Source organism: Curcuma longa, chromosome 17 (genome assembly GCF_044706935.1).
Source record: "Curcuma longa cultivar G26 ecotype Majalengka, Jawa Barat chromosome 17, ITB_CL_G26_1.1, whole genome shotgun sequence".
Classification (NCBI taxonomy): Eukaryota; Viridiplantae; Streptophyta; class Magnoliopsida; order Zingiberales; family Zingiberaceae; genus Curcuma; species Curcuma longa.
In genome coordinates this window covers 5,091,844-5,104,464 of record NC_133877.1, presented here as the reverse complement: position 1 = coordinate 5,104,464, position 12,621 = coordinate 5,091,844, and the positions used below count along the sequence as shown (strand labels likewise).

The following is a 12,621-nucleotide window of genomic DNA, read 5'->3' as shown; positions in this document are numbered from 1 at the left end:
CCATGAGGGCTTAGGCCCAAAGTGGACAATATCATGCCATTGTGGAGATGTGGACATTCTTTAGACCCTACAATTGGTATCAGAGCGAGGTCGCTCTTCATCGGACTAACCGCCGGATGAGCCATGATCCGGATCTAACCATGTGGGTTGAACCTTAAAAAACAAAGGAAGTAGGGGCTCCAGTGTTTGAATCAAGAGGACCAGACACCGGGCAGGAAGTTCTAGTAGGTCGGGTAGACCGAGGGACATGAAGTCCTGGTTGGCTGCAAGAAGTCCTAGTAGGTCGGGTAGACCGAGGGGCATGAAGTCCTGGTTGCGGCTGGGCAGGAAGTCCTAGTAGGTCGGGTGGACCGAGGGGCATGAAGTCCTGGTCGCGGCTGGGCAGGAAGTCCTAGTAGGTCAGGGTGGACCGAGGGGCAGGAAGTCCTGGTGGGTCGAGGATTCATACATCAAACGGAGGCTTTCCGTTTGAGGGGGGGCCTGTGGTCCTTTGTTTGAGAGGGGGATTGTTGGGTTGCAAAGGTGCAAACATAGTCCCACATCTAAAACACATGGAAAAGATCATGGGTTTAAAAGGATGGAAGATATTTCCATTGGCATGAGGCCTTTTGGGGAGCTCAAGAACAAAACCATGAGGGCTTAGACCCAAAGTGGACAATATCATGCCATTGTGGAGATGTGGACATTCTTTAGACCCTACAAAGTTTTCCATCAAAGTGAAGAATAGCCCTATACAATGAAGCGGGTGTACTTTTATATAGTCATTAATTCAGCAATTATGCCACTTCCATGTAGGACTATGCAATGGTAGTGAAGGATTTAATTAGGCAGCCTACAAGTACAGAATAAGCAAGTAACTTGACCAACTCTACAGCAACAACTAAATATTATCCCACTAGATGAGGTCAACTATATGGATTCTTTTACGCCATTAGGCTCTATCCTCTACTATATTGTCATCTATATTTAAATAAATTTTATCCTGTTTTATTATTGCTAACCAAGTCTTCTTTGGTCTTCTTTTTTCTTGTTTAATGTATGTATTTGTCATAATTTCACGTCACCTAATTAGAACATTTATTGATCGTCCAAGTACATGTTTATACCATTTTAGAACTCATCTTTAGGAATTTCCCCTCACATCAAATATATATACATATATATGTTACGAACTAGAAGTTTATTTTTGTCCAACTAACTAGTTACAAAGATTGATGACATTACAAGAACAAGTGGCATATTTAGTGATAGTTTAGTGAATAATAGTTTTTCCAAAACAAATAGCATAATGAGAAATTGACAATATGAATTGAAATAACAAAAGGAGATTAATTAAACCTCTGCCCTTTTGTAAAGTGTGATATAATAACACAATCACAACAATATGTAGATATATATATATCATGATAAATATTAAATATTGACAAAAATTAGTGCTTTCAACCAAGTTGTCATAAAAAATAATTATGTGTCAAATGTATTTAGAGAAAATATCAAGAATTCTAGATCAAAAATAGAAAAGTATGGTGACTAAGCAATAATTGATGCTAGAAAGTTGAAAAGGGGCATAGCCTAGTTGTGTTTGGTAGGGTAGAACGATATGGGATAAGAAATGGACAGTCCCCTCTATTATTCCAATTGACGTTGATGAATCAACTTAAGATGAAATAATATTTCAAGGAATGACTTCCATGCAATCCATTCCGTAGTCTTAGGCCATGTTTACAAGGAAAAGAGGAAGAGGGAAAAGGAGGTTAGGCTGGCTGTGTTTGGTAGAGTAGATGACCTGGAATGGAAATGGATAGCTCCCTCTTTTGTCTGAGTGTTTACTTGGGTGGACTAAAAGAAAAGGATGATAATTGTAACCTCATTGCACCATCACTATCATCATGGGCTCAACCAATGCATCTGATTCTCCCAGCCTCAACCACATTTGCTCCTACGCTTTGCCTCAACTATTAGCATATTCGCAGAGAATTTCACTCTAATGAACCTCAAATTAGTGCCATGGGCAAATTTGGTCGACCACCCATAATATACAACATGAAACAAGAGCATGACCAACTTCCCAAGGTCAAAAATCTCATTCTATGTCAGGGTATTAATCCCTAACCAAAATGAGATGTGTCAATGTATGTTGACCATCCCAAGCCATGGGTCGATGCCTGTGCCTATGCCTCTAGCTGTGTCGAGCCCTAACAACAACTAATAATAAGAGGAGGAGGGCGACGAGGAAAAGCGATAGTGGTCATGAGCAATTGGCCTGGATTTAGACAATGGTACGTTCGAGATCAGGTAGTGGAAGGGCTAGCTAGTCTCTTAGGACTAGACAATAACAAATTACCTTCCTTGACAATCATCTTCATTGCCAAACAAGCTTCTAGATCAATTATCCGATTACCTTTTGCTTCCTTGAGTTCATGCAAATCACACTCTAGGATCATGACAATGCAAAGAAACAACAACTCACTCTGTCTCACTACACCATCATATCTTTGCTGTTAAAACAGTGTGAGCTATATATAACCTGGTGGAGATAGTGAAAATAGGATTTTGGATGACTACGACTTTGACTTTATGATACATTCCTACTATAAATGTGATATCTTCCCAAAAGACAGTTCCACGAAAATTTCTTAGTAACTTTTTCTCTCCACACATGGAAAATCATAGATAAGTTGAATTCGCCCACGGGACATAGCTGAGTTGATTACGACGGAGCAAACTTACAGAAGAGGGCAAGAGTTTGAATCTTGACGAAGCCGAGCAATACCCTCTTCCGTCGTGACCAACTGTAATTTCTCAATTTACCTCCTCACAGATAGTCATGGGGCCGACCGTGTAGGCCGCTAGAGTGGCAGATTCCACCTTGTAGAATAAATAAGTTGAATTCCTCCAAAGTCCACTGTTATTCTCTATTGAACATTCAAAAAGTTGTCTTTCCGTCAAGACTCCTCTCACCCTACAAAATGTTAACTTCCACAGAACTCAAAAACTCAAGAGTGACTCTCTCAATGGTGACTCTAAGGTAGGTGGGATATTTCATACTCATCAAGTCATCCCACCCTATTTTATTAATCATCTAATCAATATCATTCCTAATTTCTAACTTCACCAAAGCATGATCATCTATATACCGGGTGTTTACAACATTACATATATCAAGAATCTCATATCTAGCATTATGATCATCATTACGAAACATAATATCATAAGCTTTATTGTTACCCTCATCGTGTGTTTTTTGCCCTTGCTTTTTGCCACTACCTTCTCTTTCCTTTGTCATCGGCACTCAATCCTTCTCCAAGTTTTTTTCGCTTCCACATTGTATAATCCTTCATAAAATTTAGACAAGCCAAAATTCAAACAAAAAGGGTTAGGGGTTGAGTGGTGAAGGGAGAGAGGTGGATGAGAAGAAAGGTTCTTCTCTTGGGGTTAAGGTGATGAAGAGTGCTTCTGTGGAGGAGTGGAAAAACTCTAGGGAGAAGAAGAGAAGAAGGGAGATCTTCTCTTGAGAGAGAACTTGCTTTAAGAGAGAGGAAGAAGAAGCAATCAAGGGCTTTGGGAAGGCTTGGAAGCTCTTGATCTTGGTTGGGAAGAAGAGGGGAGAACTTTGAGGGAGAGGAGGCAAGCACGGCTAGGTTATGATGGAAAAACACAGGCAGAGTAACAGTTTAAAATCCTTCTCTAAAATGCAACACAGCAATGCCAAAAAGCACGACCTGACTATGTTTCATTTGGGAAAATAGAGCAAGCGTGTTTTGGCGGAGACACGGTCATGCTAAAAGACACGACTTGGCTGTGTTCTATTAGGGAGAGATTTTTCTGCAACCATTGTGGGGCACGATCGTGTTTAGCCACATGACTTGGGCATGTCCTTTGCTGAAGCTCTTGCCATGGTTGTTATGGGGCATGGCCATGTTTATCCACATAGTTCGGTCTTGTTTCATTCTGAAACTCCTTCCACACCTATGGTGATGCCACGGATAGCTTGTGAATGCTCTTGGCCCTAAAATAAATCAAACAAGAAATTAAGTTGCGGGAATAAAAGAAAAATTCAAACAAGTAATGAAAAAGAACTTGGGTTGCCTCCCAAGCAGTTCTTGATTTAGGTCATTAGATAGACCCCTATTAGTTGTAATTTGGAGCTTTCAGCTTAAGGAATGCATGTGCCCCTTCTTTATGGAGATCTCCATCTGAAAGTCCAAGTTTCACTCTCACTCACACCGGATGATGTACTTTCCAACTCTTTCTTTTTGTTCCTTTTCATGGTTGCTTGGTCTTGATGGTTCCTCCAAAGGATGTTTGCAAGGTGCTCCCTTCTTCTCCTTCTACATGCTATCAAATCTATAACAAATACTCTCGACATGCAAGAGGTTAGTGGCCTTGGATAGGTTAAATTCAAGTTTATCCTCTCTTATTGCCAAGGAAAGTTTATGATTTTTTATGTCAATCACTACTCCAGGGTAGCTAAGAAAGGCATCCCTAATATGATAGAGATCTTAGGGTCCTCATCCATGTCTAACACAATAAAATGAGTAGGGACTAGGAAACTCCTTATTTTTACTAGCATGTCTTCTAAAATACCAAATGAGTATCTAGGGGAGTAATCAACGAGTTGCAATATCATAGTCATTAGCTTTAAATCCCCTAATCTTAATTTCTTACAAATTGAGAAAGACATGAGACTTACACTTCCATCAAGGTCACAGAAAGTCTTACTTATTTTGGTCTTACTATAAGATACGAGAAAAGTTTATTAGTGGGGGAGAATGGAATTTATCTTGTGAAGATGAAATGAACGAAACTAATTTGGGTCAAATCAGAGATTGTTTGGTTAGTGAACCAAACGATTCAGTTTTGAACCAAATTGAACCAACTTGGTTTGGTTCGTGATGGAAGAGGTTTTGACAAAACGGATGCAATGAGAAGCTTCATCTTGGGAAGACGAATTGAACAAAATTAGTTTGAGTCAAATCAAATATCATTTGGGTAGTGAACTAAGCGAACTAAGATTAAACCTAATTTGCTACAGTAATCAGTTCGATTGCTATAGTAAACCCTAGGCTTTGAGCCGGTTCAACCCAACCCTAATCGCCACTTGACCTGTTCAACCAAACCCAAAAATCATTGTAGCTCCTCTTTAAAACGAGAATCGCGACCCTTGTTCGGTTTCCTGCCTGCGTCTTCCCCCGTGATTGCCCCTCTGCACGACCGCCGCCTGCGTGCTCCTCGCTCCGCTGCGCCCTTCGCCGCCCGCCACATGGAGAAGACCAGCGTCGCTGCCTTCCTTGTCTTGTCGTGATCCTATTTTCTTCCGCCGAGCTATCCCGATCGGCGTTTCTCATGATTTCCTCATCTCTCCCAACACCGACGGTTGAAGCCTCACAAACGATCGAATCAAGAGGCCGTCGACGCCGGCCTTCAGTCTCTGCGACTCGAGCACAATAGTCGTGCCCCAACGCCGCTTCTCCATTGCGTAGTGTCCTCTGCTTCAGCCGAAGAAGAAAGGGAGCTCGAGCGCCATTTGCCAGAAAGGAAGAGAGGAGAAACTCTATTCTGCCACCGATCGAAGTTGCTCCGTTCGCTGCTTGATTATGAGGTGAGTTGTTTTGAATTCTATTAGGTTTTTTATCAATGCTATTGGGTTTGTCCAGTTGTTGATGGATTAGTTTAGGATTTGGATCTGTGAGGTTTCAGTTAGAGCTAGGATTTTGATTTAGATTTTTTTTGTTGGATTAGTTCTGTGAATTGATCGGAGGTGACGTTCCTGTGAGATTTCGAGTTTGTTAGGATGTTGATTGTTATTGGGTTTGATGGAATTGAGATTGATCTATTGGGATGATCAGTTCCAATCTGTCTTGTATGTTGAATCGGTCAGATTGGATTGATCGGTTGATTAGGAGTTTATTTCAAGTTGTTGAGGGATTTTATGGATTAGGTTGGTTGGATCTGTTGGTTTCGATTGAATGAGCTAGGTCTGTTTCAATAGGGATTGTTCTGTTTATGGCAGTTGGTTCTGTGGATCTGATCTGCTCGGGACTGTTCATGGTTGTTGAGTTTGGTTAGGATTGTTGTTATTGGGATTCGATGGAGCTAGGATCGATTGGAGTTGATCTGCTCCAGTTGTTCAAGGCTTCACCATTGGATTCCACCAGTTGAGATCAGGTAATTTATGTTGTTTAATGTTTGTCTTAGATTAGTTAAGGGTCTGTTGTTTCGATGAAGATTGGTTTAATTTATTATGGATTATGGTTCTAATAGGATGTTGTTTTAGTTGTAGATGTCGCAATTAAATTGTGTTAATTAGATTAGGTGTGGCATGGATTTGATTGGATTTAGGTTAGGTTAGTTTTAGAGCGGGTTTATGGCTGAGGTTAGCTGTGTTAATTGAATTGGTTGGGTTAGTTTGGATTCAGTTGAGGTTAAGGGTGGAGTAGGAAGTTAAGTTGGGGATTTACTTATGGTTGCTATCCAGCTCCCAAGTATTATCTCTGTTAACATCTTCTTATGATTAGTGAAGAAGCTGCAGCAGTGATTGTTATTATCCATTATAATTTGTGTATATTGCTGATAATTCATAGACAAGGGACTGAACTGGATGCGGGGACAGAGACAATTTGAATCATGAGCTTTACTATCATTTCATGGGCACAGATCAGTCAGAGGATATCTTATGCTGGAGAGATCCAGACCATCCAAAGTATATCTTTAGTGGTTCTGTCACTTATGATGGAAAGGTACTGTGCTGCATTCTTAGTATCTGTACTGGTTATGGGCATAGACCTTAGCTGCTGATTTGCCCACCTGGTGTAGCAGCTCATTTGGATTTTGTCATTTTGCCTCTAACGTAGTAAGATTGTTAGATTGTTTATTGTTATGAGTGGATTGACATATTCAATTTTTGTTATGTAGTGTTTTGATTTTGAACTTGGTTTTCTTGTTTTGTGCAGTATGTTATTCTAGAAATTGAGGAAGGTTGTGATCCTGTAAATAAGTTATATTACTGTGACCTGCAATCACTTCCTACTGGGCTTGAAGGTTTCAAACGAAGTAATGAAATGCTTCCTTTTGTTAAACTCTTTGATAACTTTGAAGCACGTTATGAGGCTGTGGCAAATGATGGCAGTGATTTTACCTTTTTGACAAACAAAGGAGCTTCAAGATATAAGCTAGTAAGGGTAGACCTCAAGAAGCCAGAACTCTGGACTGACATTATACCAGAACATGAAAAGGATGTGCTGGAATCAGCTACTGCAGTGAATGGTAACCAGATAGTGGTATGCTATCTGAGTGATGTCAAGCATGTTTTACAAATAAGGGACTTGGGAACAGGAGAATTGCTACATGCTTTACCATTAGATGTTGGTAGTGTCTCTGGGATTTCTGGTAGGCGCGAAGACAGCATAATATTTATTGGCTTCACTAGCTTCCTTACACCCGGAATTATTTACAAGTGTGATTTAGCGCCAGAAGTTCCAGAAATGAAAATATTTCGTGAAATTTCTGTTGCTGGGTTTGATCGCACTGAGTTTGAGGTTAAACAGGTAAATTATCTCTTATCTTTTAATCTGCATATTGTGGATCTACTATGGAAGGATTAAGGCATGTTTACAGTCATGATTAGCTGCATAGGTTATGTGTCCATTAGTAAAGCAATAGACTACTATGGATATTTCTTTGTCGGAGTGGTGCCCATATAATTGGGACTCATGGCTTGTTTGTTTGCTGCCTTTCAGAAGTATATTCTGAAAATGGAACAGGAAAAAGGAATCTCTTGTAGTTCATGCACTCGAATGGATGTGTTGTGTTGCTGATTGATCAAATTGAATATCTTTTGCTCCATTGACCTTTTTTCTTAAGCAAGGATAGGACGAAGATACCCATGTTTGTTGTGTCAAAGAAGAATACCCAACTTGATGGATCAAATCCAGTTCTACTATATGGCTATGGAGGCTTCAACATCAGCATTACACCTTCATTTAATGTGGCTCGTCTTGTCCTTGCAAAGTACTTTGGTTGTGTCATATGCATAGCCAATATTCGTGGTGGAGGAGAATATGGAGAAGAATGGCATAAGGCAGGATCACTTTTGAAGAAACAAAATTGCTTTGATGACTTCATTTCCACTGCTGAGTTCCTTGTTTCAAATGGTTATACAAACCCAAGACGACTATGTATTGAGGGTGGAAGCAATGGTGGGCTCCTTGTAGCAGCTTGCATGAATCAGGTAAAATCAACTTATGATCTAAAGTTCACATTAGTTTCCTATGTTAGTACAATTTAAGTTTTTTCCTCCCTCACAATTTTCTGCATTTGTTTAGCTTATGATCTATTAACAAAGATCTAATGGCAGCGTCCAGATCTTTTTGGCTGTGTTCTTGCTCATGTTGGTGTTATGGACATGCTTCGATTCCATAAGTTCACTATTGGTTAATCCAATTCTTTACAATCTTATGGTAGCATTTTGCATCTCCATAATTTTCTCTACTGACTTTTTATTATACTGATATTCAGGTCATGCCTGGACTTCTGATTATGGTTGTTCAGACAATGAGGAGGAGTTCCATTGGCTAATTAAGTATGGAAAAAAACTTCTCTCTTTTTTTTCAGTGTTATTGATAATTGTAGGATTTCTTGTACTCAATTATCCAACCAAATTAGGTTGACTAGGCAAAGATGCGAGTTTAATGCTGTCTTGTTTAAATCTTAGTCACTTTAACTGTTCTAGCTTGCACTGAAAAAAAAATGACATTCAGTACCATCTTTTAAATTTTATATATCTAGTCTGCTGTTGTAAAACTATTATGATGTTATCTCAATGAATTGGCACAGTGACACATGAACAATAAAAGAATAAAAACATTAAAACATAATTCCCTTTCTCCACACAGTTCCCTCTCCCCCTTCTCAATCTTCCAGCCACATTCCTGTTCACCATCTATCGCATCACTTTTCCTTTTTTGCTTCTAGCTCCACTAGCCACATAGATAGTGAATTAAATCATGGTTTGAAATCTCATCCCGAGTCGGGTCTCACGGTCAATATCGTTTCACTAAATTATCAAAATTTGATAGTATTCGACACAACACTACTCGGCATAAATAATCTAATCTATGTTATTGATTGTCATTGTATCAATTGTGTTGATATATATCATATAATACTAACATTTGATATTCCTTGATATGCTATAAAACACATTAGGATGAATTAAAATAATGTTTATTAATTTTTTTTGTTCATACAATACAATATCAAAATTATGCCATTTTAGATGAAACTTAAAGTCCGAAGTAAAGTATATAGTTGGGTTCTCTTCTTTTTTTTCATCTCATTCCTACTTCCCCTCTAATTCTTCATTGATATCATATGTCAAAACACCGACACAATACTTATCATTGCAACTAAAGTCCAAAACTCTAGCACGATTCAAGATTTTAAACCTTGAATTAAATTAATTTTATCGTATTATGTTATGTTGATGCTCTTGCATGTTTCAGCATATGTTGAAATGTCAAGATGATTCAAATGAAGTTTATTCTCGTCATTCTTGCTTCAGTGCGTGACAAGATGAATTCATATTAAATTTACACCCGTAATTTTTTCCCCAACCATAGTCACTTACAAGAAAACAATTATAGGAATTAGAAAACTAATTAAGTTATAAGATTTGAGAAAAAAATACAAGAAATAGTAAATATTATTTGAGTTCATCTTGACATGTCCTATAGCATGCAAGGCATGTCAAGTTTGGGCACAAACAATATTTATTGATACAATCAAACATGTGACAGATAAGGGATTGACCGATATGATATGAGATTTCAAATCATGTATCATGTTCTAGAATATATTTGGAGGATCACTTTACTTTCTTTGTTTATTTGTTGCCAGGGATCATCAACAAATCTTAGCTTCATTTCTCCTTTCTTGTAATGGTAAATTTGTCACTGCTAGCAGAATACCTGGTCCATGTTAGTAGGTGGGTTCGTGTTTGTTGTCAGCCAATATTCGGCACTTGTATCTTGTTCTGCTGCTCCTGCCGCTGCTTCTAACATTGACAACCCTATTTCTTTAAATATTGTCTTAGTGCATTAAAACTAAATGCTAATGCTCAATGTAGTTCTTGATTTCGTTTTGAAGTACATGCCTTGTGTATGCATGGAGACATCTTGAATTTTTATGGCAGCGCTGTTAGTTCTTTGTTTGCGAAGTGATGTTTCATTTTTCTATATTTGAATACGTGCAAATGCTTGTTTTCAGATATTCACCACTTCACAATGTAACAAGACCATGGGAAAAAAGGTCTGATCTAACTTGTCAGTATCCATCAACCATGCTTTTAACAGCTGATCATGATGATCGTGTTGTGCCTTTGCACTCATTGAAACTACTAGCAGTGAGTTCCTCTTTTTAGCCAAATCCAGGTTCCTGGAATTTTAAAGCCTTTTGCTCATGGTTAGATGTTTTTCTTGTATTCAATATCCTCAATGTTCGTTTTCATGTCCAGCTTTATGTACATGGACAGGAGAATCAACAATAGGAGAATCATCTTAATTAACTTATCCTAAACATGATTCATATTTTAATTTATCTTGGTATTTTAGTAAATAAAAGAAACATGGTTTTGTATAGTTGTATCCTTGCATATATACTTTCGTATAGATCTAAATAGTCTGCTTTCCTGTGCAAATAAGCTTTTACTGTCTGGTTGTGTTGGAACATATGCATCTTACGTGTTTCTAGATGTAATAACTTGTTAACAAATATAGCATGAGATGTTATTATCTGGTCATGGAAGAGTTAGTTACATATTTTTGCATTGACTACTTATCAGGTACATTGATTTTGCTTTAAGATATAGAAATGCTTTAAAGAATTTATACATTAATTGTTGTGTCATAATTATTGTAACCATGCCATGCATTGTTTGTCTGCTTTAAACTCTGAAATTGTTTACTACAACGTACATTCGAACCTTTAGTTCACCATATGTTGATGTGTCACCACAATTCTAGATTCTTTAATTTAGCTCGCCATGTGAGGCAGCTTTTGTTTTATTCACTATGTGAGCCATTTTTTTTCTGCAAAAAATAGGCGATAGAAATTGAAAATTACCTTCCAAAATGGACTGTCAAAATTTTCATTTTCTATCTTTTGAACATGGTCCTGAATATCATTGTCTGATGGGGGAAGTTAATTGATAAACAAGATAAGTCTCTCCAATTAAGTTATTGAAGACTATTTAAGAATACAACCCCCTTTTGGAGAAGCTCGATTCTCTTGTACCAAATGTGTTTAACTAACCTAAATCACCTCAAATTTCATGTTCATTCTATTTCATTTAGATAAAAATACTAGTATTCTCATACAGAACCAAGTGGCAACTAAACTTTCCATTGTTCTTCAAGACAAATTTTTTATATTCCATGATTCTCGATGGTTGACATTTTTTTCGATATTTGATTTTTACATTAACAGACAGACTCTGCAATACATCCTGTGCACTAGTATTGAGAATAGTCCACAGAGCAATCCAATAATTGGTCGCATTGAATGCAAGGCAGGGCATGGAGCTGGTCGGCCTACGCAGAAAATGGTCAGTTCCTTTACTCAGCTGCAACATTATGCTCAACCTACCATATCATAACAATGTTTGTTTGAAATTATGCATGATAGATTGATGAAGCTGCCGATCGTTATAGCTTCATGGCGAAGGTGTTAGGCATCTCATGGATTGATTAAGACTACAAACCTTTGAGTTCGTCGATGAAGATTATCGCACAGAATTAACTGTGAAAGTGGGGTTATGCTCCAAAGGCTGAAGCTACTTTGCCATATCTCAGTGCTGTAATTCACTATTGGAAGTTGTTCTTTTTACCTATCATTTATTGTCTTCAGTAGCAACTCAACCAATCTCTTCCAAGTTTGGTTGAAATTATCATGTAGCTGTGGTGATCTCAAAATAGTTCGTATGTGAATTGCTTGAAAGGGATTTATTCCCAAAATAAAAAAAAGTTTAAAATTGGTTAATCTAGTTTGGAACTAATTTGGCTAAAGGTGGTGTAGGCAAGGAGGGCAAGGAAGGAAAAAACACAAGAGATAAAGAAGCGAAGGAATAAAGTTCGGTTGCTACTGTGTGGTCAAATACAGAGAGGCTGGTTCTTGACTCCTGCAGCAAACCTGGCAGCTTCATATTTGGAAGTTGTCCTCGACTGCTGATGGAAGTCATTGGTCCTTTAAATGTTTGCTGCCGCTGATTTAGGTGAATTTATCATTTTTTTCTTTGCTTCAACCATTTTTATTATGGTATTAGAACACAGAACGAGACGTTTCATTTCTTTGAACTATATATACAATTGCTTGCATGCTAAACCATAGAAACAGCAAGAAACCACTAAGAAAGAAAAACATTCCATCCGCATAATATGATAATTTATTAATTTTTAATTTTGTTGTACCATCAAGAGGAAGTCTGAGGTGTTTCCTGATCCTGCAGTGTGCCATTAGACGTTGACCTTGAAGGAGGACCACAGATGCTCAGCACCACCTGCCAAGGACAACAAGCAATTAGATGGAACCTCTGCAAAAAATTCCAAATGGTGCATTAGTGATGTA

At 38.1% G+C, this 12,621-nt stretch overlaps 1 protein-coding gene and 1 pseudogene across 1 annotated transcript in view; one reads left to right on the top strand and one right to left on the bottom strand.

The window, feature by feature from the left end:
- The window catches only part of LOC141811583 (uncharacterized), a 16,491-nt pseudogene extending 4,507 nt beyond the window's left edge, over positions 1-11,984 (top strand).
- Positions 11,985-12,383: 399 nt separating this feature from the next.
- The window catches only part of LOC141848455 (uncharacterized), a gene marked incomplete in the record, with an annotated part of 63,216 nt that continues 62,978 nt past the window's right edge, over positions 12,384-12,621 (bottom strand). The window contains 1 exon segment of the mRNA XM_074736487.1: positions 12,384-12,553. Coding sequence (XP_074592588.1) covers positions 12,467-12,553 — 87 coding nt within the window.